Source organism: Odocoileus virginianus, chromosome 2 (assembly GCF_023699985.2).
Source record: "Odocoileus virginianus isolate 20LAN1187 ecotype Illinois chromosome 2, Ovbor_1.2, whole genome shotgun sequence".
In the NCBI taxonomy this organism is placed as follows: Eukaryota; Metazoa; Chordata; class Mammalia; order Artiodactyla; family Cervidae; genus Odocoileus; species Odocoileus virginianus.
In genome coordinates this window covers 29,835,657-29,859,178 of record NC_069675.1, presented here as the reverse complement: position 1 = coordinate 29,859,178, position 23,522 = coordinate 29,835,657, and the positions used below count along the sequence as shown (strand labels likewise).

Genomic DNA, 23,522 nt, shown 5'->3' with positions numbered 1-23,522 from the left:
AATGGGTGCTGAATTTTATCAAATCTATTGAGAATATCATATGGTTTTTATCTTTCAACTTAATATGGTGTATCACATTGATTGATTTGCATATATTGAAGAATCCTTGCATCCCTGGAATAAACCAAACTTGATCATGGTGTATGAGCTTTTTGATGTGTTGCTGAATTCTGTTTACTAAAACTTTGTTGAGGATATTTGTATCTATGTTCATCAGTGATATTGGCCTGTAGTTTTCTTTCTTTGTGTTTTCTTTGTGTGATTTTGGTATCAGGGTGATGGTGGCCTCATAGAATGAGTTTGGAAGTGTTCCTTCCTTTGAAATTATTTGAGAGTTTTAGAAAGATAGGCATTACCTCTTCTCTAAATGTTTGATAGAATTCTCCTATGAAGCCATCTGGCCCTGGGCTTTTGTTTTTGGGGAGATTTTTTGATGACAACTTTAATTTCAGTGCTTGTGGTTGGGTTGTTCGTAATTTCTATTTCCTGGTTCAGTTTTGGAATTGAACTTTTCTAAGAATCTGTTTATTTCTTCCAGGTTATCTATTTTATAGACATATAGTTGTTCATAATAATCTCATAATCCTTTGTATTTCTGCATTGTCTGTTTTAACCTCTCCTTTTTCATTTCTAATTTTGTTGATCTGATTCCTCTTTTTTTCTTGATGAGTTTAGTCAAAGGTTTGTCAATTTTATCTTCTCAAAGAACCAGCTTTTATTTTTATTAATCTTTACTATTGTTTCTTTCATTTCTTTTTCATTTATTTCTGCTTGGATCTTTATAATTTCTTTCCTTCTACTAATCTTGGGGGGGTTTTTTGTTCTTCTTTTTCCAGTTGTTTTAAGTGTAAAGTCAGGTTGTCTATTTGATGTTTTTCTTGTTTCTTGAGGTAGGATTGTATTGCTGTAAAGTTTCCTCTTAGAACTGCTTTTGCTGAATCCAATAGGTTTTGAGTTGTCATGTTTTCTTTTCATTTGTTCCTACAAATTTTTTTATTTCCCTTTTGATTTCTTCAGCAACACGTTGGTTATTTAGAAATGTGTTGTTTAATCTCCATGTGTTTGTGTTTCTTACAGGTTTTTTCTTGTAATTGATATCTAGTCTCATATCATTGTGGTCGGAGAAGATGCTTGATACAATTTCAATTTTCTTAAATTTATTGAGGCTTGATTTGTGACCCAAGATGTGGTCTATCCTGGAGAATGTTCCATGTGCACTTAAGAAGGTGTATTCTTCTGCATTTGGAATGTCCTGAAGATATCAATGAGATCCATCTCATCTAATGTATCAGTTAAGACTTGTGTTTCCTTATTAATTTTCTGTTTTGATGACCTGTCCATTGGTGTGAGTGGGGTGTCAAAGTCTCCTACTATTATTGTGTTACTGTCAGTTTCTCCTTTTATGTCTGTTATTGTTTGTTTTATGTATTGAGGTGCTCCTATGTTGGGTGCATAGATATTTACAATTCTTATGTCTTCCTCTTGAACTGATCCCTTGATCATTACGTAGTGTCCTTCCTTATCTCTTGTAATATTCTTTATTTTAAGGTCTATTTTGTCTGATATAAGGATTGCTACTCCAGCTTTCTTTTGCTTCTCATTTGCGTGGAATATATTTTTCCATCCTCTCACTTTCAGTCTATATGTGTCTTTAGCTCTGAAGTGGGTTTCTTGTAGACAGCATATATGTGGGTCTTGTTTTTGTATTGATTCAGCCAGTCTGTGTCTTTTGGTTGGAGCATTTAATCCATTTACATTTAAAGTAATTATTGATATATATGTTCCTATTGCCATTTTCTTAATGGTTTGGGGTTGATTTTGTAGATCTTTTTTCTTCTCTGGTATCTCTTGACTATATAAGTCCCTTTAACATTTGTTGTAAAACTGGTTTGATGGTACTGAATTCTCTTAACTTTTGCTTGTCTGAGAAGTTTTCTCAGAATGAATTTTGAATGAGATCCTTGTCAGGTCCAGTAATCTTGGTTGTAGATTTTTCCCTTTCAGTACTTTAAATATATCCTGCCATTCCCTTCTGAACTGTAGAGTTTCCGCTGAAAGATCAGCTGTTAAGCATATGTGGTTTCCCTTGTACGTTACTTGTTGCATCCCCCTTGCTGCTTTTACTATTCTTTCTTTGTGTTTAGTCTTCATTAGTTTGATTATTATTGGTCTTGGCATGTTTCTTATTGGATTTATCCTGCATGGGACTCTGTGCCTCTTGAACTTGATTGACTATTTCCTTTTCCATGTTGGGGAAATTTTCAATTATAATCTCTTCAAAAATTTTTTCATACCCTTTCTTTTTCTCTTTTTATTCTGCAACTATATAATTCTAATGTTGGTGTGTTTGATACTTTCCCAGCGGTCTCTGAGACTATCCTCAGTTCTTTTCATTCTTTTTACTTTATTGTGTTCTTCAAAAGTTATTTCCACCATTTTATCTTCCAGCTCACTGATTTGTCCTTCTGCTTCAAATGTTCTGCTATTGATTCCCTCTAGAGTATTTTTAATTTCAGTAATTGTGTTGTTTGTCTCTGTGTGTTTATTCTTTAATTGTTCTAGGTCTTTGTTAATTGATTCTTTCATTTTCTCCATTTTGTTTTCAAGGTTTTTTATCATCTATACTATCACTGTTCTGAATTCTTTTTCAGGTAGTTTGCCTATTTACTTTTCATTTATTTGGACTTCTGTGTTTCTAGGTTGTGCCTTCATTTGTGTAGTACTTCTCTGCCTTTTTATTATTTTTTTTAACTTATTGTGTTTGAGGTCTTCTTTTCCCAGGCTTCAAGGAAAGTTGAATTTTTTCCCTGAAGAAGGTTGAATTCTTTCTTACTTTTGGTTTCTGCCCTCATAAGTTTGGTCCAGTGGTTTGTGTGAGCTTCGTATAGGGTGAGATTTGTGCTGAGTTTTTGTTCGTTTGTTTTTCCTCTGATGGGCAAGGCTGAAAGTGAAGGGTGAAGTCGTGACTCAGTCATGTCCAACTCTTTGCAACCCTGTGGACTGTGTCCATGGGATTTTCCAGTGGGTTGCCATTTCCTTCTCCAGGGGACCTTCCCGACCCAGGGATCAAACCCAGGTCTCCCGCATTGTAGGCAGATGCTTCACCGTCTGAACCACAGGGAAGTCTGAGTGAGGTGGTGATCCTGTCTGCTGAAGACTGGCTTTGTATTTTTGTTTTGTTTATTGTTTAGATGAGGCATCCTGCACAAGGTGCCACTGGTGGTTGGGTGATGCTGGGTCTTATATTCAAGTGGTTTCCTTTGTGTGAGTTCTCACTATCTGATACTCCCTAGGGTTAGCTCTCAGAGAAGGCAACGGCACCCCACTCCAGTCCTCTTGCCTGGAAAATCCCATGGATGGAGGAGCCTGGTGGGCTGCAGTCCATGGGGTTGCAAAGAGTTGGACATGACTGAGCGACTTCACTTTCACTCTTCACTTTCATGCATTGGAGAAGGAAATGGCAACCCACGCCAGTGTTCTTGCCTGGAGAATCCCAGGGACGGGGGAGCCTGGTGGGCTGTCGTCTATGGGGTTCGCCTAGAGTCGGACACGACTGGAGTGACTTATCAGCAGCAGCAGCAGGGCTAGTTCCCTGGTAATCTATGGTCTTGGAGTCAGTGCTCCCACTCCGAAGGCTCAGAGCTTGATCTCTGGCCTGGAACAAAGATTCCACAAGTGGTTTCTTATGGCATTAATTGAGATTAAAACAAGTATGCAAAAAAAGAGAAACCAAATATGAACCCCAGACTAATGGCAGTTACACTGTCAGGCAAATAATAATTAAAATAATGGAATATACACATATACACCCATGGGCAAAGTAAAAACAGTCCAACAAAAATAAAGTACAATAGATTGACCTGTTGAACAAAGGAAATCAAAAATTATATTTACTAGTTAAGAACAAAACTAACTAAATCACAAACTGGCAAACAAAACTAAAACAAGGTGCCAACTGGGGAATAAAGCAATGAAAACAAAACTAACTAAAAAGCTGAGAGGAAAGGAAAGAAAGAAAAGAAAGAATAGATATGCAAAGTTAAATAGAGGTAGATGAAGAAGATTTATATATATTAAAGATTAAGTGCAAGGAGAAAAAAACAGTAGGAAAGGCAAACAAAGGAATAAATGTAGAAAAATATAATAGGTTTTAAAAAATTAAAATTATTAAAAAGAGAAAAGAAAAAAATAGAAGACTTTTGGACTCTGTGGGAGAAGGCAAGGGTGGGATGTTTTGAGAAAACAGCATCGAAACATGTATATTATCTAGGGTGAAACAGATCACCAGCCCAGGTTGGGTGCATGAGACAAGTGCTCGGGCCTGGTGCACTGGGAAGACCCAGAGGGATGGGGTGGAGAGGGAGGTGGGAGGGGGGATCGGAATGGGGAATACATGTAACTCCATGGCTGATTCATGTCAATGTATGACAAAAACCACTACAATATTGTAAAGTAATTAGCCTCCAACTAATAAAAATAAATGGAAAAAAAAAAGAAATATATTCCAAAAAAAATAAATAAATAAATAAAAATAAATGAAAAAAAAATGGAAGAAAGAAAAAAAAGGAAAACTCCACAGAATTGCAAAAGCCCAGCATAGAGGCAGAGGTTTATAACAACAAAAAAAAGTGTGACTGAATATACACGTATACACATGCACCCATAAGCAAAATCAAAACAGTGCAACAAAAATAAAGCACAAGAGATTGATCCAGTGAACAAAGGAAACCAAAAATTATATCTACCAGAACAAAACTAACTAAAGCACAAACTGGAAAACAAAACTAAAGCAAGGTGCCAATTGGGGAATAAAACAATGAAAATAAAACTAACAAATATGTTGAGAGGAAAGGAAAGAAAGAATAGATATGCAAATTTACATAGAGGTAGATAAAGAATATTTATATACATTAAAGATTAACTGCAAGGGGAAAAGAACAGTAGAAAAGGCAAAGAAAGGAATAAATGTAGAAAAAATAATAATAGATTTTAAAAGTTCAAAATTAAAATTAAAAAAAAGAAAAGCTCCTCAGAACTGCAAAATCCCAACACAGAGGCAGGGGTTTATAACAACAATAAAAAATGTGACTGAGAAAAAAAAAAGCTCAAAAGCTTAATTGGATTTCACAGTGCTAATAAAATCGACAACTACAACGGGGGGAGGGGGGGTGAGAAGAAAAAAAAAAAAAAAAAACTCCAAAAGGATCTGCAGAACAAGTGAAAACATAAGAACAATCATTTTTTTCTTGAGTCACTGCTGTCAGAGTCCTTTCCCTCACTGGGAGTCACAGTCCCCCTCACCTACCTAGGATGCCCTCCAGCACTGTACTGATCTCTGGACCTGCTGTGGGGGCAGCTCAGATTCCAGTCTGGTCCTACTCCTGTGTGTTCTTGCCTCCAATGTCCACAGCTATCAGAACTAGTGCATTTTCTTTTGTGGGAGCTCTCAACGACCTTTCATATATTTCATAGACACAGAGTCTGCCTAGTCGATTGTGTGGGTTTAATCTGCAGCTTGTACAGCCGGTGGTAAGGTTTTGGGTCTTCTCCCTTAGCCACGCTGCCCCTGGGTTTCCGTTGCGGTTTTATTTCCACCTCTGCATGTGGGTCGTCCACTGGGGTTTGCTCCTGAGTCTGCCCTGGAGGACCTGGGTTTGCCCCTGTGAGGGCCAGGTGTGGAGGTGCTGCAGCTGCTTGGGTCGCAGGGGCTCTGGCAGCACCAGGTACTCAGGGGAGTTGGCGGCTGGGGCAGCAGGAAATACAGTGCTCTAGAAGGGTATGGCAACCAGTATTGGCCAATACGCTCCAGTATTCTTGCCTGGAGAACCCCCCTCCCTGACAGAGAAGCCTGGCAGGCCATAGTCTACAGGGTCACAAAGAGTCAGACACTACTGAAGTGACCCTGCATGCATAGACACAAGACTTTTTTGCCCATGGCAGCTCTGCCCCAGTGAGAGCTGAGCGTGAAGGGGGCGCAGCTGCTTGGCTTGTGGGGACCCTGGCGGTGCCTAGCATGCAGGGACACGGAGGGCCTCTACCGCAGGAGTCATGTCCCTATCAGAGTCTGTTTTCAAACCTCTTGTAGCTGGCAATCAGAAGGCCTCTTTGCCCAGTCTTTCTCCCAAGCTCCGCCCGTTCCGGCACTTAGAGGACTTCCTTGTCTGGAGTCCTTTTCTGTTGTTCAGCGCATCAGGCACATGAAGAGGCCCCCCCGGCTGGGGTCCTACCCTGTAGATTGGCACATCAGGCACTTAAAGGAGCGCCCTGGCTGGGGTCCTGCTCTGTAATTCGGTGTCAGGTGTTTGATGGACCAGCCTCTCTATTTTCAGCTGCCGATGCTGGCGTGTAAGGAGAAAGAGGCTATGGTGTTGGCTCCACCCCCTACATGTGACTCAGCAGGATCACCTTGCTTCCATGGCTGCCTGGCTTTCCTCCACGAGCATTTCCCACCACAATCTCCTCCCTCACATCCCCTTGATCCGTCTCTCCTCAATCAACAGCATCCATCACCCTAGGATTGCTCCACAATTCCTCAACTCCAGCTCCCAGTTGCTGTACTTTCCAGGGGACTAGCATTCCTGTCTGGGGCATGTATGGCTCTAGCAAGAACTGTCGGATTCTCATTCCATTTAGGCTGCCACAGATCAGCTGTTTCACTCTCAGCCTTCAGTGTTTCTCCTCTGACTCAGATATTGCCCTGATGTGGGGATCAGACCCCTGCTTCAGTTTCCCCCACCCGCCGAGGGCAGGTCCATTCCTACTAACACTCCTGTTTTTCCCCCTAGTTCCTTCACCCTACCAAGTTTTGCGTGGGTCTATATATTCTTTTCCGCTGGTCAGGTCCTCCTGTCCACTCTCAGCTGCTGTTCTGCATGCACTTCTGTGTCTGAAGGTGTATTCCTGATACACGTGGAGAGAGATGTAGTCCACGTCTACCTACTCCTCCACCATCTTGTTCCCCCCATACTTCATTATTTTTTAATCCTTAGTTTAACATTTAGAAAAGCAATTCATGGGTCATATCAATACTAGATTTTAATGACTGTCAAAGATGAGAACAAAACTTCACTAAAGCAAACAGGTCCAATGGAAGACAAGCCCATGGCTACACTCCCTGAGACATCCAGGCTTCACGTTCAGTCCAATTCTTTCATGCAAACATTTTTATGAAATTCAGCTAGTCAATTTTCTTCCCAAATGTCAATCAGATGTTCTTACAAACTACCTGAAAGATGTTGCAGTTTTATGTTTCTAATCAAAGGGTTCAAAACCCAGTGAAAAGCTTTAGAGTCAGAAAGTTGCATATCCTTGTTTTCAAAATACACCCTGTATGTATAAATGATAACATGCATCATTTTCAGCAATAAATTTCCATTTTTTTCCCCAAATTCTTTCCTTTGAAATGCTGTTGTATTCCTCCTCATTAATACATCACCTTTCCCTTAAAGAGATAAATGTGTCGAATTTAAAAATATCTGCTTTGTAGCATTATTTCTTATAGTCATTTGTTGTCACAGAAGAAGACAACAAATTTGGATCACTTGTATTTTTTTTTAATTGGTAAGTCATCTTCAATTTTGTCAAGGCTTTGCAGTAATTTTCATTGAGATGACCAACAAGCCTCTAGCATGATCAGAACCCAAAGACTGAACAGAATCAGACAGGCAAGAAGGTTAATCCAAGCAGGTTTGTCAAAAGAAGGAGGAGGAAATTAGAAGGGTCAGGAGGAATCTGGGAAGTTCTGCTGTGGCTTCCAGTGGTCGCAACAGGGCACATGGAGCCTTAGGCAACAGGTAACAGACAACCCTGCCCAGGTAACATACAGGTCCCACAAGTAGAACAGAAACCCAGACCCAGAAACAGCATCTCAGTGCCCAAGAGAACTAGATGAAAGCAAGTCAGGGCCCAGGTTCTAGGGAAACCAGGAAATCAGGCAAGTTCTCGGTGAGAGCAAAGGAATATAAGTCTGGACCATGATCAATGGACTTTCCCAGGAGGTGTTAGTGATAAAGAATCCACCTGCCAATGCAGAAGACATAAGAGATGTGGGTTCAATCCTGGGTTGGGAAGATCCCCTGGAGGAGGGCATGGCAACCCACTCCAGTTTTCTTGCCTGGAGAATCCCCATGGACAGAGGAGCCTGGAGGGCTACAGTCCATGGGGTCACTAAGAGTCAGACGTGACTGAAGCAACTTAGCAGGCACAGCATGCATGATCAATAACAGTGTCTGGGCACAGTACTAAGGCTTCCTTTTGAATAATCTTATTTCCCTGGGTGAAAGATAAAAGATCTGAGTCCTATAGACTTCAACTAACTCCTTAAGGCCATACATCTTAAAAAGCAGTACAGTCAGGACTTAAATCCAGATCCTCTAGCAGGTCTGATCTCTGAGTCGGGAAGATTCCCTGGAGGAGGGCATGGCAACCCACTCCAGTCCCCAGCATTCTTGCCTGAAGAATCCAACGGACAGAGGAGCTGAGGTCCATGGGGGCCACAAGGAGCTGGACACGACTGAAGTTACTTAGCACACCTGCCCCTCTGGCATCAGAGCTACTAGTCAAGCTATGCTACACTTCCCATCTGAGAATAGGACCAGAGCCCAATTGTTAAGCCAGAATATTAGGTCAAAACAGAATCCTGGACCTCCCTGGTGGCACAGAGGATAAGAATCCACCTGCCATTGCAGGAGACACAGGTTCAATCCCTGGTCTGGAAAGATTTCACATGCCAAGGAGCAACTAAGCCCATATACATTGCAACTACCGAGCCTATGTGCCACGACTACTGAAAACCACACCCTAGAGCCTGTGCTCTGCAACAAGAGAAGCCACAGTAATGAGAAACCTGGGCACCAAACCGGAGAGGAGCCCTTGCTCACTGCAACTAGAGAAAGTCTGTGCAAAGCAAAGAAGATTCAGCACAGCCAAAAATAAATAAATTAAAAAAACAAAAACAGAATCTGGCCTTCCCTGGTGGTCTAGTGGTTAAGAATCCACCTGCCAATGCTGAGGACAGGAAGATTCCACACGCCATGGAGCAACGAAGCCCATGGACCACAACTACTGAGCCAGCGTTCTAGAGCCCAGGAGCCAAACCTACTGAATCCTGTGCACCTAGAGCCCATCCTCTATAAAAAGAGAAGTCACCACAATGAGAAGCCCGCACACTGCAACTGGAGAGCAGCCCCCCATTTGCTGCAACTAGAGAAAGCCCTCACACAGCCACAAAGACCAGCACAGCCAGAAAATAAAAATCAATGATAAATAAATCTTAAAGTGTGCACGCACACACACACACACAGAATCTGCAGCCAGGCTAATAAGGCTGAGATCTTCAGAACCCTGCTTTGGGGCTTATTAAATTCCCACCGATTGCTACAGAGTCTGGTTTCCATGGAGACCAAGGCCAGTTTGAGCTGAATAGGAGTTAAATATTTCCAGCTTTGAAAGCATGAGACTGGAGAGACAAGAAAACAGGCTCTCCTACTGTCTCAGGTAAATGGCGTATACAAGATCATTTTACAGAAGGAGAAACTGAGGCTCTGAAAAAGTAAATGAACTGCTTAACACCATCCAGCTTGTGAGAGAGAAAGCACTTAAATCCAGGGTTCCTAGTCTTAAGTCTAATGTCCTTTTCATTGAACTACAGCTTATTACACACACTCCCACCTAATTCCAAGTTTATGTGATTCTATACTTAATCAAATCTTTATTTAATGATTTGGAAAGTACATGTTAGCATCTTTTCTAATGGTGTATAGAGAAACACAAACTCTCAGTCAATAAGGACCTACAGTTAATAGAAATTTCAGTATCAGTGAGCCTGAAAAGGTAAGGAGTCTTCTCTTTTATTAATTAATGATAGTATACTCCTCTCCTTCTTATGAATCAGTAGATAACTAACTTCTCCCAGAGTGGTCAGGAGGAAAAAGTACATTTTATCTAAGAGACAGAAAAATATACTTTACAATGTAAAAACAATAAGGAAGAAACAGTCTTAAATTAGGTGCAAACAAATATATCATGGTAAACCAATCAGAAGATGAGAAAAGTTCAAGTTCAAACCCTCAGTCTTGGCTTTTAGGAAATGTGCTTTGGCAAAAATAATAAACCCCTAACCTAGACACACAATTAACAGCATCCCATTCTTATATCAAATTTGCCTAAAATATCTCAGTCAGTTCAGCTGCTCAGTCATGTCTGACTCTTTGCAACCCCATGGACTGCAGCACACCAGGCCTCCCTGTCCATCACCAACTCCCAGAGTTTACCCAAACTCATCTCCATTGAGTTGGTGATGCCATTCAACCATCTCATCCTCTGTAATCCCCTTCTCCTCCTGCCTTCAATCTTTCCCAGCATCAGGGTCTTTTCAAATGAGTCAACTCTTCACATCAGGTGGCAAAAATATTGGAGTTTCAGCTTCAACATTAGTCCTTCCAATGAACATTCAGGACTGATTTCCTGCAGGATGGACTGGTTGGATCTCCTTGCAGTCCAAGGGACTCTCAAGAGTCTTCTCCAACACCACAGTTCAAAAGCATCAATTCTTCTGTGCTCAGCTTTCTTTAAAATATCTCAAGAAACCATTAAGGTCATGGTATGAACACTGCTTCTGCCTCAGTTCACAAACTAAAAGAAAACTGGTTCACACAGTCTCAGAATTGATCATTCCCTGCCATGGTGGATTTTGGGTGGAATAGAAAAAATTGCATTCTTGGCTAGAACGTGTGATTAAGGGTGATGTCTTGTTCTTCTGACAGTTTTCAGTTCAGTGGGTTATGTGGGTTCTCAATACCTACCCATTGGTTTGTCCTGACTACTACTATGAAGATGGGGTTATAGGGTGGTGAAAATATGGGCAAACCCTGCTCAGTGAGTCCCCAAGTCTTCTTACTTCCTGTTTTAGCACCTAACAGTGGTTTCTAATCTCTTAGTATTCAAGTCCATGGTTCTCTACCTAGCTTTAAAAGTTGTTGACATATTGCCTCCTCTTTCCCTTCCCTTTCCATTCCATTCTCCTCTGTGCCCCATCTCTCAAACCCCTCTTGTGGTTTAAGCTATACGCAGTCATTTCCCTAGTTCAGGCCAATAAGCTCTATATTCTCTTAAAATCTGATTTCCTCTCCTTCCTGCAAGAGCTCCTCCATGAGTAATCCATCTCACATTGCTCTCCCCTTCCCTGAGTCTTAAGACACTCACCATCAACAGTATACATCTTAACACTAGACCCATCTGAGTATTTCCTCTATACTAACCTTAACTCAATTCACCTACACACTCCCTGAAAACAAGGGTATGGTCTTTGGCATCCTCTTTTGGATAGGATGGACATTGTATGGAAGGAAGCTGTATAGCCCAAAGCAAGATAAGTGAGCCCAAAACACTGAAAATTTAAGAAAAAATACACACTGGCACTGTTGAAGGTTTATGAAAGCACTAATGATGTTCAGTACAATGAGCCTTAGAACTATGGGGTCAATTGTTCTTGGAAGCAAATATATTATTTAGTGAGATGGCATGACACAGTGAAATTGGTTCCCATCAACTGAAGGGACCTCACTAAGTTCATCCTGACAATAGAAGGATCCATTTTCATCACTGTAACCTCAATACTGGGGACAGTCAGGCATGAAAGGTGTTAATACCAGTTCAGAATGTAAAGCCGGCTGTTGAGAAGGGAGGACTATAAACAGTTAGCTTGCTTTAGAAGATCCATTTGCAGAACTTAAACTTGCTGACATTTTACCCTCAGACCTTTACCTGTTTTTGAAGATTAACTGCGGTTGAGTGAATCAAAATAATTTCACAGCAAACAGTCATTTGACCAAAGCAAACCCATTGAGACATAGAGCTCCTAGCTGATTACCCACTTCCAGGCTCCATCAGACATGAATTTATTGATCAAAGGGGAAAAATGAATTGAAAAGTAAGTGTTCATCCAAACTCCATTTCCTGAGTTATCTTGGGGTTATGAAGAGTTTCAGCTATAGAGTTATCACCAATAATCCATCTCACTAGATAGTCACTAGATCTTTTTAAGTGTCTAAAACTCAAAACTACTGGAATAATCTTAGCCGTTTTTGCTGTGTGTTTTCTATAAAGACCAAAGATTTCAATGTGCATCTACAGACATGTATAGATGTCCCATAAATATAGTGACTTTGGGAGTGCATACTATTGATATTAAATAATGTACTCTTGTTGATAATAAGAAATCTTTTTCTCCTTCAATTATATAAAATTCTTACTCATTTACTAAGAGAGAGCCAGGTGGTTATACATTAGGTAATGGATAATTAAACCTAATTTATATCCATTAGGTATGATAAACATAGCTAGTGAGTGATTCCTTTTTTGTGTTCATCTCTGACAACACATAAGACACTGCTTGGTCTGGTACATACACAAACACTTGACATGTGTCATCCACTATGTTGACATTGAGTTTTCAGGAAAAAACATGATTTCTGTCATCAGAAGGATGTTGAAGATGTTCAACCTGGTTGAAGACACAGATGTTGAAAAGAACATAAACACAAAATCATATACAGTTGAGAATTTTGATGAGTGGTAGTAAGGGAAAATTGCTAAAAAGAATATGATTATACTGGGAAAAATCAAAAACCTTAAGTTAGCTTGGCAATCAGGGAGCTCTTCTCTCAGAAAATGACATTTGTAACTGAACCCTGAAGGATGAGTTGAGGTTGGCCAGGTAAGGCATGGATGGTAAGCCTTCCAGATAGAGCATGAGCAAATGCCTGGAAACAGGGAGGAACTTAGTGTATCTGAAAAACTGAAGGAAAGCAGTGGTGCTGAAGTGGATTGGGAAAATGACATCAAATGAGGGTGCAAAAGTAGGCAGTAAAAATTTTACTATGAGAAATAACTAAAGAAGAGCAGAGAACTAATGCCATCTGATTTACATTTTTAAAATGAATGCTCTGTGCTGAATGGAGAATGGGTTTGAAGTGTCTGGAAAGCACTAGACTATGACAGAAATCTTGAAAGATGATGGTGGTTTGTTCTAGAATGGGGTTGATAGAGATGGAAGAAATTGTATGGAATCAAGAAATATTTTGGAAATAGAATCTAAAAGGACTTCGAGATAGACTGAATTCTGGGGGATGAGGATGAAGAAGCCAAGTTTAATGTCACATTTCTAACAAACAATTGACAGATGGGAGTGCTATTTATGAGGAAGAACTGAGAAACAGCAGCTTTGTGAAGGTAATAGCAGGGGAACTAGTTTAGTTCACTATGCCAATGAGACATCCAGAACAGGATATGTGCAGTAAACTTTAGGGATAGACTGGAGAGGTCAGAAGTCAACTACAAATCTAGGAGTGGTCATGATATCAACACTACTTGAAGCCATAGGAAATGAGACCTTCCCAGAAAAATGAGAGAAAAAGGGCAGAAGGCTCAGAGTACAGATAGAGGCAATGTGCCATGTATTTAGTTGCTCTGTCATGTCTACCTCTTTGCAACCTCATGGACTGTATAGCCCACCAAGCTACTCTGTCCATGGGGATTCTGCAGGCAAGAATACTGGAGTGGGTTGCCATGACTTCTCCAGGGGATCTTCCCAACCCAGGGATTGAACCCAGGTCTCCCTCATTGCAGGCTGATTTTTTATCATCTGAGCCACCAGGAAAGTCCACAGAGGGGGGCATCAACAACAAAAAAAGTTTAAAGGGAGTAACAAAGATGTGGAATAATAGAAAAGTTCAACTGGACAGAAACTAATAAAAGAGAGAGACTTGGCAGAGAGTACTGAGTTCTGAAAGGCATTAAAAAAGTGAGAATTTAAAGTGACCATTAGATTTATTGTTTATGGGTTGGTAGACATGGGGCATGACAAAAGTAGATTCAGTGGAGAGATATGGCATGAAAAAAATTGGAGCATCCTCAGCAAGCTGAAGAGGAATAGAACATAGAAAATGAAGACAGCCTTCACAGACAACCCTTTCTAGAAACTTTACTGTCAGAGAAAGAAGAGAAACAAACTGGGCTGCAACTGGAGACAAATTTCGAGTAAAGACAGATGAGAACCATCAGTGAGTCCATGAAAATGTGAAACTTGGTACAAGTTAGTATCTCTCTTAGTCTAGGTGATCCAAACTATGTCTCAACAAGGACTCAACAAATAAGCAGTTTCTTTTACATTCAAACTGGAGAAGAGGGGTTAGATGACTAAGAAGAAGAAAAGAAGGAATGAGGGAAGCTAACTCAGAAATATCTTATCAGCTGACTGCCACCAGGAAAGCAAGGCCTAATTATGCTGGAGTCCATCTAAGGTGTCCTTTAAAATATATTCAGAACTGTTCACCCAAGGGATGGAAGAGTTCACCACTAGAAGAGTTGCCCTATGAGACGGCAACCTCCTAGTACTTCCCAATCTGCCCCCTGCCTCAAAATAGTTGAGCAGATTCTTACAAGTGTCCCACTCAGAGATGGTAGAGAAGCCTAGGGAAGAAAATGAGACTGACCCAGTATAACTGAGGCCAGTGTCTGCTAAGTTAAATCTGTATGTAGCTGGCTGCTATGGTAACCACTAGAGTAAACGATGGAACTAAAGAATGTGAAGCAGAGTAGAGCAGTGTCTGATATAATGTCTACCTTGAAATTCACACATTCCGTGTCCTTTCCAGTCTGGAAAGATGAAATGGCTTGTGTCAAGTTCTTAACATGTCCGTTCTCCTGATTCCTGGCCTCCAGATCTCCCTTTCCCTGTTTAAGATGAATTACTGCAAGTAGCCATGATACCTGACAAGCAAATTAACTGAATAAAGGTTTTACTAAATTCTGGTGACAGAAGCAAGAAATGTTTTAGAAACATCAACCAATTAACCTAGTATTTTATGAGCATATACTGTATTCCCAATCTGCACATAGTATAGATTGTCAAAGAATATTAAGTGTAGTCTTTGCTTTGATGTCTCATTAAAAAATACTCCATAGACCCATGGGAAGTGATCTAAAAATAGTAGAAGGCTGGATATGATTAAATAACAAATGTAGAATAGGAGTATGTCAAGCTAGCAGATATTTAGTTATGGCAATGTTTCTGTTGGTATTTCTCTGAGTAGAATCTCAGAGGTGATGGAGAGCAATCATGAAAGCTATTTGTTTTGGTTAGAAATTTCAGACTCCAAATGATAACAGAAGCTATCTCTGGGTAGTGAATCTAGAGGTGATTTTTTACTGTCCTCTGTAGATGTTTCCATAAGTCTCACAATAAATATATATTATTTTTATATTTAAAGAATATACCTTTTTAAAAAACCAAAGGATATAGAGCCGCTAGAATTCTCATATATTGCTAACTGGAACACGAAATCGTACAGCCACTTTGCAAAACAGTTTGGCAGTTTCTAATACAGTTAAACATACACTCACCATCGACCTAGTAATCCCACTCATAGATATTTACCCAAGGAGAGTAGAAATGGTCTCTCTTTCTATCTGTCAGTATTGGTCTCTCTCATTCAAACACACACACACACACACACACAATACACAAATGTTTAAAGCAGTATTTTTTTATAATCACAAAACCTGGAAACCTAGGTGTTCTTTTACCAACGAATGAACAAATGATGATATACCCATTTAAAGGAAGACTAATCAGCAATAAAGAACAGTGAACTACCAATACACACAATAACATGGAAGAATCTCAAATGCCTTATACTGTATGAAAGAAGTTCCATAATATATGGTTGCACTGACATGACATTTTGGAAATGGCAAAATTATATAAATAGAAACTAATCAGTGGTTGGTAGGAATAGGAAGTAAAAGGAGAGGTAGCTATTGTACAAAGGGGCAACACAGCATAATTTGAAGGGTGGTGGCACTGGGTTTTATCTCGAGTGTGCTGGCTGTTAGACAGTTGTATATGCTTGGGTTAACTCAGGTCTCTACACGAAACAGTTTATTTTTCAGTGAGGAAAAATTTTAAAGTAAATAACACAATGAAGTCTTAATAAAACCATGGTAACAGCCCTTTTCCACAAATTAAAAACAAAGGGAGACCATCTCAAGGGCTGTCAAAATAATCAAAAGAAGAACTGATGAAGATGTGTTCTGTGTGTATCACTGAGAACCATGCAGGAGCAAAACATCTGAGAACCATTACAGAGAATCCGTAGGCAGAATTTAAGGGCTCTCTGAATACAGAAGCAAAGAGCAGGACACCAAAGTCTACTCTAGAATCATAAACCCCAGACACACACTCTCTTTCACCATGATGAGCGTACTGGTGAAGGTTCTTTATCTTGCCAGCAAAAAGACCAACTGTAGGCAAGACTCACAGAGAAAATGGAAATGGGAGTGGCGAGGTACTGGAAGGATTTTGAGTATCTCACGGGAGCCTGAGAAACGCTGAAAAACAATATGCTAGACAACTCTCATTGTCAATTGAAAATCTTCTTCACCACTGCTGTGGAAGCCAGTTCCACTCAAATTTCAACCAGCTTAATTTCAGCTGGACAACAGCTACTTCTGACCTTGTGTTCCTTTCATTTTCTACACCAACGTAAGAGATACCCAGAGGGAAGTCTCCGGGCACCCACAAGTATACAAGTCAGAATGGAGAGTTAACATCATGCGGATGCTGTCAACCAATAGGAAATAGTAGCCTGTGAATAAAGGCTTCCCTTTCTCCCTCATTCACAGCAACAGTTTTGATACCCATTTTGAAAATATCCTACGTCAAGTCCTTTGCATTAAAGACCAGTCACCAGTAGTGCTGGCCAACTCAACTCAGATTGATTATCTTTCCTGCATCTCTGTTTCATTTCCCCTGTCCCAACTCACTGAAGTCATATTATCAAATATACTATCTATAAGGCAGTCTTTATCTCAGGCTTAGCTTCCTGGGGAACCAAGGCCAAGACATGAAAGCCTTGGGAAGGATCCAAAATAGCTCTGGAAATCTCAGCTCTAGAAATATAGGGACTATCTCATGAGCATGATGATATCAGTGGACTCTGCTCTAACCAACTTCCAACTTCTTCCCAGGAGAGAGTTTGATGGGCCCACATGCCTCCTCTGAGGTCAAAGGGTATGGAATTCATGCCCTAATATTGACAGAATCACTTGGAGAGGAGAAGAGGCAATTCTTCAAAGAGTATGTAGAGGTTGGAAGTAGGGGATCATTTAGGAAAATTCTGTTGTCCAGTGGCAAATTACTTTTGGATTATGTTGATTTCTTCTTTTTTAGCAAAGGTGTGCACTGTGTCCATCTTTGTGTCTGAGTGTAAGTTTCTTTTCTCTAAGGTATCAGCAGCTTCCTAAACTCTGACTAGAGCCTTAAAATAGAAAACATAAGCATTATTCATGTGTATTATGAGATTTTCTGGTAGTTTTTCTGAAAGCTCAATATGGATATTTTGTATTTGGAAAGCCTAGATGGTGGCAATTGTTAAAACAGCCAGCTTCTTTTTTCACTCACTCTTATTTTGTCTCTCTCTAGGTTAATATCCAACACAGGGATTAAGCGCTTGCCAGATGTTCACAAGATTCAGTCTCTCCAAAAGGTTTTACTGTAAGTTTGAAGAGCAGTCACCAACTCTACTCATAGCTGTTCTGCCCAACAGCCTCTGGGCCTGTAATAAGCATTGTGTAGTCTACATCCTCCAAATGTGTTGCTCTGGGTGAGCAGGGGTAGGAAGGGAAACAGCAAACATCCTGGCTTTACCTAAAGACCAGCTAATCTCAGCTTAGTCAGCAGGCTGGGTCGGCAGGCATCTCAGACAGTTGTCAACAGAACCATCTTGCAGCAAATCAGGAAGTCTCTCCTTTCTTCACTGTTGAGGGCTTTTCACGCCTCCCTCCTGTAAATTCCCTTGTCTTCCACCAGCCTCCCCTCCTCCTTCCAGAATGCCCAGGCTGCCCTAGGCATAAAGAAATCACCTGACTCAAGTGTTAATGACAATGTATTTACCTGTTCCCAAGGTATCTATTTTGAAAGAGCAACAGAAAATGCAACATATAATAGCAAGTTTATCTTCAATAGTGAAATTGTAAGACTCTGGACAGATCCAAAAGGAAGAGATAGGAAAGAGATGTAATGAGCTAAGGGAAGGAAGGAGAGAGGGAGGGAGAGAGAAAAATAGAGAATCCCCTCTAGTTTCTCAAATTGTCCCAGACAGTTTATTCCTTTTACATTTAAATGTTAGATCAGACTCAACAGGGAAGCTTCAGAAGATGAGAAGTACAAATAGAAAAATGAGATTTTCTTCATCCTTTCAGTCAGGAAGAGGAAAACCAATGGTCAAACTTTTCTGTGACCCAAAGAAGTCAGAGGAAGAAAACTAGCTTTAAGAAGGAGATTGAAATGGAGGAAGATGAAGGCCCAGCTAAGGTGAATGGAGAGGTCTGATAGAAATGAAAGGTCAGGTTAAGTGACTTTGTCATATTGAGCAGGTACCAACTGGGGAGGCAAGGATAATAAATGAGTACGTTAAAACCTCACACAGTTGAATTAGCCTAGAAAACTTGCAGAGATATAACAGTCTGTAATTGCAGACTGCATGTCTGCAATTGCACTTTTAAGAAGAACTGGTATGCTAAAGATAAATTAGATGCCATCAATTTCCCAAACATTGATCTCCTCATCCTTCAGAACAATAATTATTCAAGCATTACCTCAGTTAAAGACTACACCATGCCAAGTAGACTACATGTGGGGAGGTGACACTGGGCGGAGCTAACATAAACACCTAATCTGTCTGTACTTTCTTCTAGAGATATTCAAGATAATATAAACATCCACACAGTTGAGAGAAATTCTTTCATGGGGCTAAGTTTTGAAAGTATGATTGTGTAAGTAAAGAAAAAAAATCCAGTGGAGTAACATTTGGGTTTTCATGTAATGCTTTCTTTGTCATAATGGTATGTTCCTTTTTTTGTGGGGTGGCGGGGGCAGGGGGTGTAACTTTGGCACTTCTCCATTCCAATTTCTCTCTGGTTCTGTGTTTTTTTCTCACTTCCCATCTTTACATTTCCAAATCACAGCGTGGAGCCATGTTAATAATTTATGATTCTGTGGTGCGATTCAAGTGTTTAAAATTGCTCTTTGAATGATGGTCTCCTCTGATGCAACATCTGTTCTGAGGGACAGAATAACTCATGCATCAATAAAGCTAGTTATTGCCTGGCAAGGCTTTTGTTGCCCAAAGAAAAAGTCCAAGGAGGAGTCTGAATCAGGAAGATATGGATATTCCCTCATAACCATGCCAAGCAGCTCCTGTTCAGCCCCACACTGGGCATATAAGATGACTTCACATTTGCTTAGAACAATCATGTTTTTTTAATGAGCTTGAGCTACTCTCTATGATTTTTGAGAAAGTTGGTAAATGCACTCTACACTGTTAATGAGCTGTCTTGTAATCATTTGTGCCAGCAGCCTGTGTAGCAGTTTATCCACTTCCCAAGATGGCCAGGAAATAGGGCACTCAGGCTTATGGGATCCTTGGAAGTTAAATGCACAGAATGACATTTGGGGGACTGGTAATTGCAATCACATATGTAAGAAAAGTATTTTCTCTTTACATTTCACAAATTGCTGTGTTTCTTTAAAATATACGTGTGTGTTTCAACATGCGGTTATATACAAAAAGCAAGTTCTACTCCAGAAAGAATGTTGGTTCTTTTCAAAGCAGTAATATGATCCAGAGACACATCTATATGAAAAACAAACAAACAAGAACAACAATAAAAGAGAAGGGGAGGGAACAGAGGGAAACAGTAGGCAGAGAGGACATATTGAATGATAAAGCTAAACACAGTATCTGATGTACATTTATTACAGTGAAAATCACTCAGTTGTGTCCGACTCTTCATGACCCCATGGACTATACAGTCCATGGAATTCTCCAGGCCAGAATACTGGAGTGGGTAGCCTTTCCTTTCTCTAGGGGCTATCCCCAACCCAGGGATCAAACCCAGGTTTCCCTCATTGCAGGCGGATTCTTCACCAGCTGAGCCACAAGGGAAGCTCAAAAAATTTATTACAGAAAAATATGAAAGGGACTAGCAAAGAAATAGGATATATGAAGGAAAATGTAAAATCAAAGGCATGGATTCAGCGTACTCAGCAGTAGGACAAAATTGTAGATAATACCTAATCCTTCCACTTAATATTGCTCATGACATTTGGAATCTGTGTGTGTGTGTGTGTGTGTGTGTGTGTGTGTGTGTGTGTGTTGGAATGAGTTGATGAGGTGTGAGAAGCATGATAGAACAAGAAAGGCAAAAGAAATAAGCGGTAGGAAATATGTGCAAAATAAAAGTAATTGTTCTAAGCATAAAGAAGGAATAACGCAATTTGACATGAGAGTTGAGGAAGAGTTAAGTGAGAGCAGGAAGGCGGCTGAGAAGGGATGTCGGGTGGAAGATGGGCCTTAAAAGATGAGTGCAATTTAGCCACAGCATTGGCAAATGAGGAGCAGAGGAAACAGAATCTCCAAAGCCAAGAAGGTTGAAACAAAAAGGTAAAAGGGAACTTTTGGAAAATGGTGAGTATCTGAGTACCACTGGCCTGCTGTATTACAGCAAAGGGATTCTTGGCTTAAATAATGGAGGGAGGAGCTTAGTGATCAACGGAATCAGAGCTACCTGGATGCTTGCGCTGTTTTAAGTGTTGCTCTAAACATACGTGCCATTTTTAAATATTGTGATTCAAATATATCTATTCAAAATGAGTTCATGTGGCAAATTTATTAATAGAGTTATTTTTATTTTTTTGGCTGCACCAAGGCCTGTGGGATCTCAGTTCCCCAATCAGGGACTGAACCTGGACCATGGGCAATGAAAGCATCAAGTCCTAACCACCAGACCACCAGGGAACTGAGTATTTTTATAGAAGACATATAAGTGGGAACCTAAAATTAATATAATGTCAGATGTCAGTTATCTCACTTTTTAAAAACTGGTGTGCATACACAAAAATAAACTCAAAATGGATTAAAGATCTAAATGTAAGACCAGAAACTATCAAACTCCTAGAGGAGACCATAGGCAAAACACTCTCCGACATAAATCACAGCAGGATCCTCTATGACCCACATCCCAGAATTTTAGAAATAAAAGCAAAAATAAACAAATGAGACCTAATGAAACTTAAAAGCTTTTGCACAACAAAGGAAACTATAAGCAAGGTGAAAAGACAGCCCTCAGATTGGGAGAAAATAATAGCAAACGAAGCAACAGACAAAGGATTAATCTCAAAAATATACAAGCAACTCCTCCAGCTCAACTCCAGAAAAATAAATGACCCAATCAAAAAATGGGCCAAAGAACTCAACAGACATTTCTCCAAGGAAGACATACAGATGGCTAACAAACACATGAAAAGATGCTCAACATCACTCATTATCAGAGAAATGCAAATCAAAACCACAATGAGGTACCATTATACGCCAGTCAGGATGGCTGCTATCCAAAAGTCTACAAGCAATAAATGCTGGAGAGGGTGTGGAGAAAAGGGAACCCTCTTACACTGTTGGTGGGAATGCAAATTAGTACAGCCACTATGGAAAACAGTGTGGAGATTTCTTAAAAAGCTGGAAATAGAACTGCCATATGACCCAGCAATCCCACTTCTGGGCATACACACCAAGGAAACCAGATCTGAAAGAGACACATGCACCCCAATGTTCATCGCAGCACTGTTTATAATAGCCAGGACATGGAAGCAACCCAGATGCCCATCAGCAGACGAATGGATGAGGAAGCTGTGGTACATATACACCATGGAATATTACTCAGCCATTAAAAAGAATTCATTTCAATCAGTTCTAATGAGATGGATGAAACTGGAGCCCATTATACAGAGCGAAGTAAGCCAGAAAGATAAAGGCCATTACAGTATACTAACACATATATATGGACTTTAGAAAGATGGTAACGATAACCCTATATGCAAAACAGAAAAAGAGACTCAGATGTATGGAACAGACTTGTGGACTCTGGGAGAAGGCGAGGGTGGGATGTTTCAGGAGAACAGCATTGAAACATGTATATTATCTAGGGTGAAACGGATAACCAGCTCAGGTTGGGTACATGAGACAAGTGCTCGGGCCTGGTGCACTGGGAAGACCCAGAGGGATCGGGTGGAGAGGGGGAGGGGGGACTGGGATGGGGAGTACCTGTAAATCCATGGCTAATTCATATCAATGTATGACAAAAACTACTGTAATGATGTAAAGTAATTAGCCTCCAACTAATAAAAATTAAAAAAAAAAAAATTTTTAAAAAAAAGAGAGAAATGAAAAAAAAAAAAAAAGAAAGAAAACAATCTCAGAAGGGTTTGACAACTTGATCAAACTGATACAATTACCTAATGACAGTCTCTAACTCAACTCTGTCTGACTGTACTTACTTCAACCACCAAAGTCAGATAAGGCCCAGGTTCAAATCCCAGAACTCTCACCAAAGGAGCACTAAAACTGTTTGGAAAGGCAATAAAAAAAAAAAAAAAAATGTTTGAATAGTGCATCTGTCATCTTAAAAACCACAGTATACTGTGAATGACTTTTGGCAATATGACATGTCTTGGAATAGGCTTTATGTGTTTGTGCTTTAGGAGTTCTTAATCCATTCATTATTCACTCCTGTGGAAATAAAATTTTTTTCAATTTCTCGGATTTTTAAACTTTTAAAAAATGTACTATAAATTTCCTTTTAGGAGGAGGGTAATAGATTTTATAGTATTCTTAGGGATATGTGTGGTGAAAAATTATTTATATATACTTTTCGTTTCTAGAATTGCTCCTTTCTCTAAGTTTAGACTCCTATTCCAAAAGAGTAGAAGAGTTGGGATTCTTGTATGATTCTTACCATTTTTTCAACAATAAACATGTATTTGCAAAAAAAAAAAAAAAAAAAACTGGTGTGTATAACATTCTCACAGTTTTGCACTCTGATATGCATCCTTTTTGTCCAGAACATCATACAGAAAGCAAGCTCTCCTGACCTACCTAGTCTTAACTCTTCCCAAGGGGAGGAAAAGAACTTAAGGAAATAAGAACTTGGGATACCATCTCAGAAACCCGAGACTACAAAAAATAAAAAATAGAGATCATAGCTACTCTTCACTGACTTCTGTCCATGGATACTGTGTGGATCACCAGAACTGAGAACCTACTTTCCTAGTGAGGACAGTTTTCATAAGAATCAACACTTCTCAGACATGTCTCCAAAGGACAAATTCACATCTGTGAGAAAAGTTTTTTCCTTTTTTTTCCCTTTAACCTCAGATGGCCCTTAATCCATATATAACAGAATCAGAAGGTCCACACTCTCCACAGTTTAAGTCTCCAGTTGTTCTTTATCTGGGCCCTACTTCTGGCTATAGGCGCACCTTCTGCCTCTAGGGACAGCCAAGGGTACTTGGGGGGGAAAGAAAAAAAAATTGATGATGGCAAAAGCTCTCTTTGCATCTTTCAAAATCCTAAACCCCTTTTATATATATGTATATAAGTAAATATATTTTTAAAATAGTCCAACAA

The 23,522-nt window shown here is 40.0% G+C and overlaps 1 protein-coding gene across 1 annotated transcript in view; it reads left to right on the top strand.

The window, feature by feature from the left end:
• Positions 1 to 23,522, top strand: part of FSHR (follicle stimulating hormone receptor) — a 189,235-nt gene that overhangs the window by 137,963 nt on the left and 27,750 nt on the right. The window contains exons 5-6 of the mRNA XM_070478094.1: positions 17,483 to 17,554; positions 18,757 to 18,834. Of these exons, the coding sequence (XP_070334195.1) occupies positions 17,483 to 17,554; positions 18,757 to 18,834 (150 nt within the window). The remainder of the gene's footprint in view (positions 1 to 17,482; positions 17,555 to 18,756; positions 18,835 to 23,522) is intronic.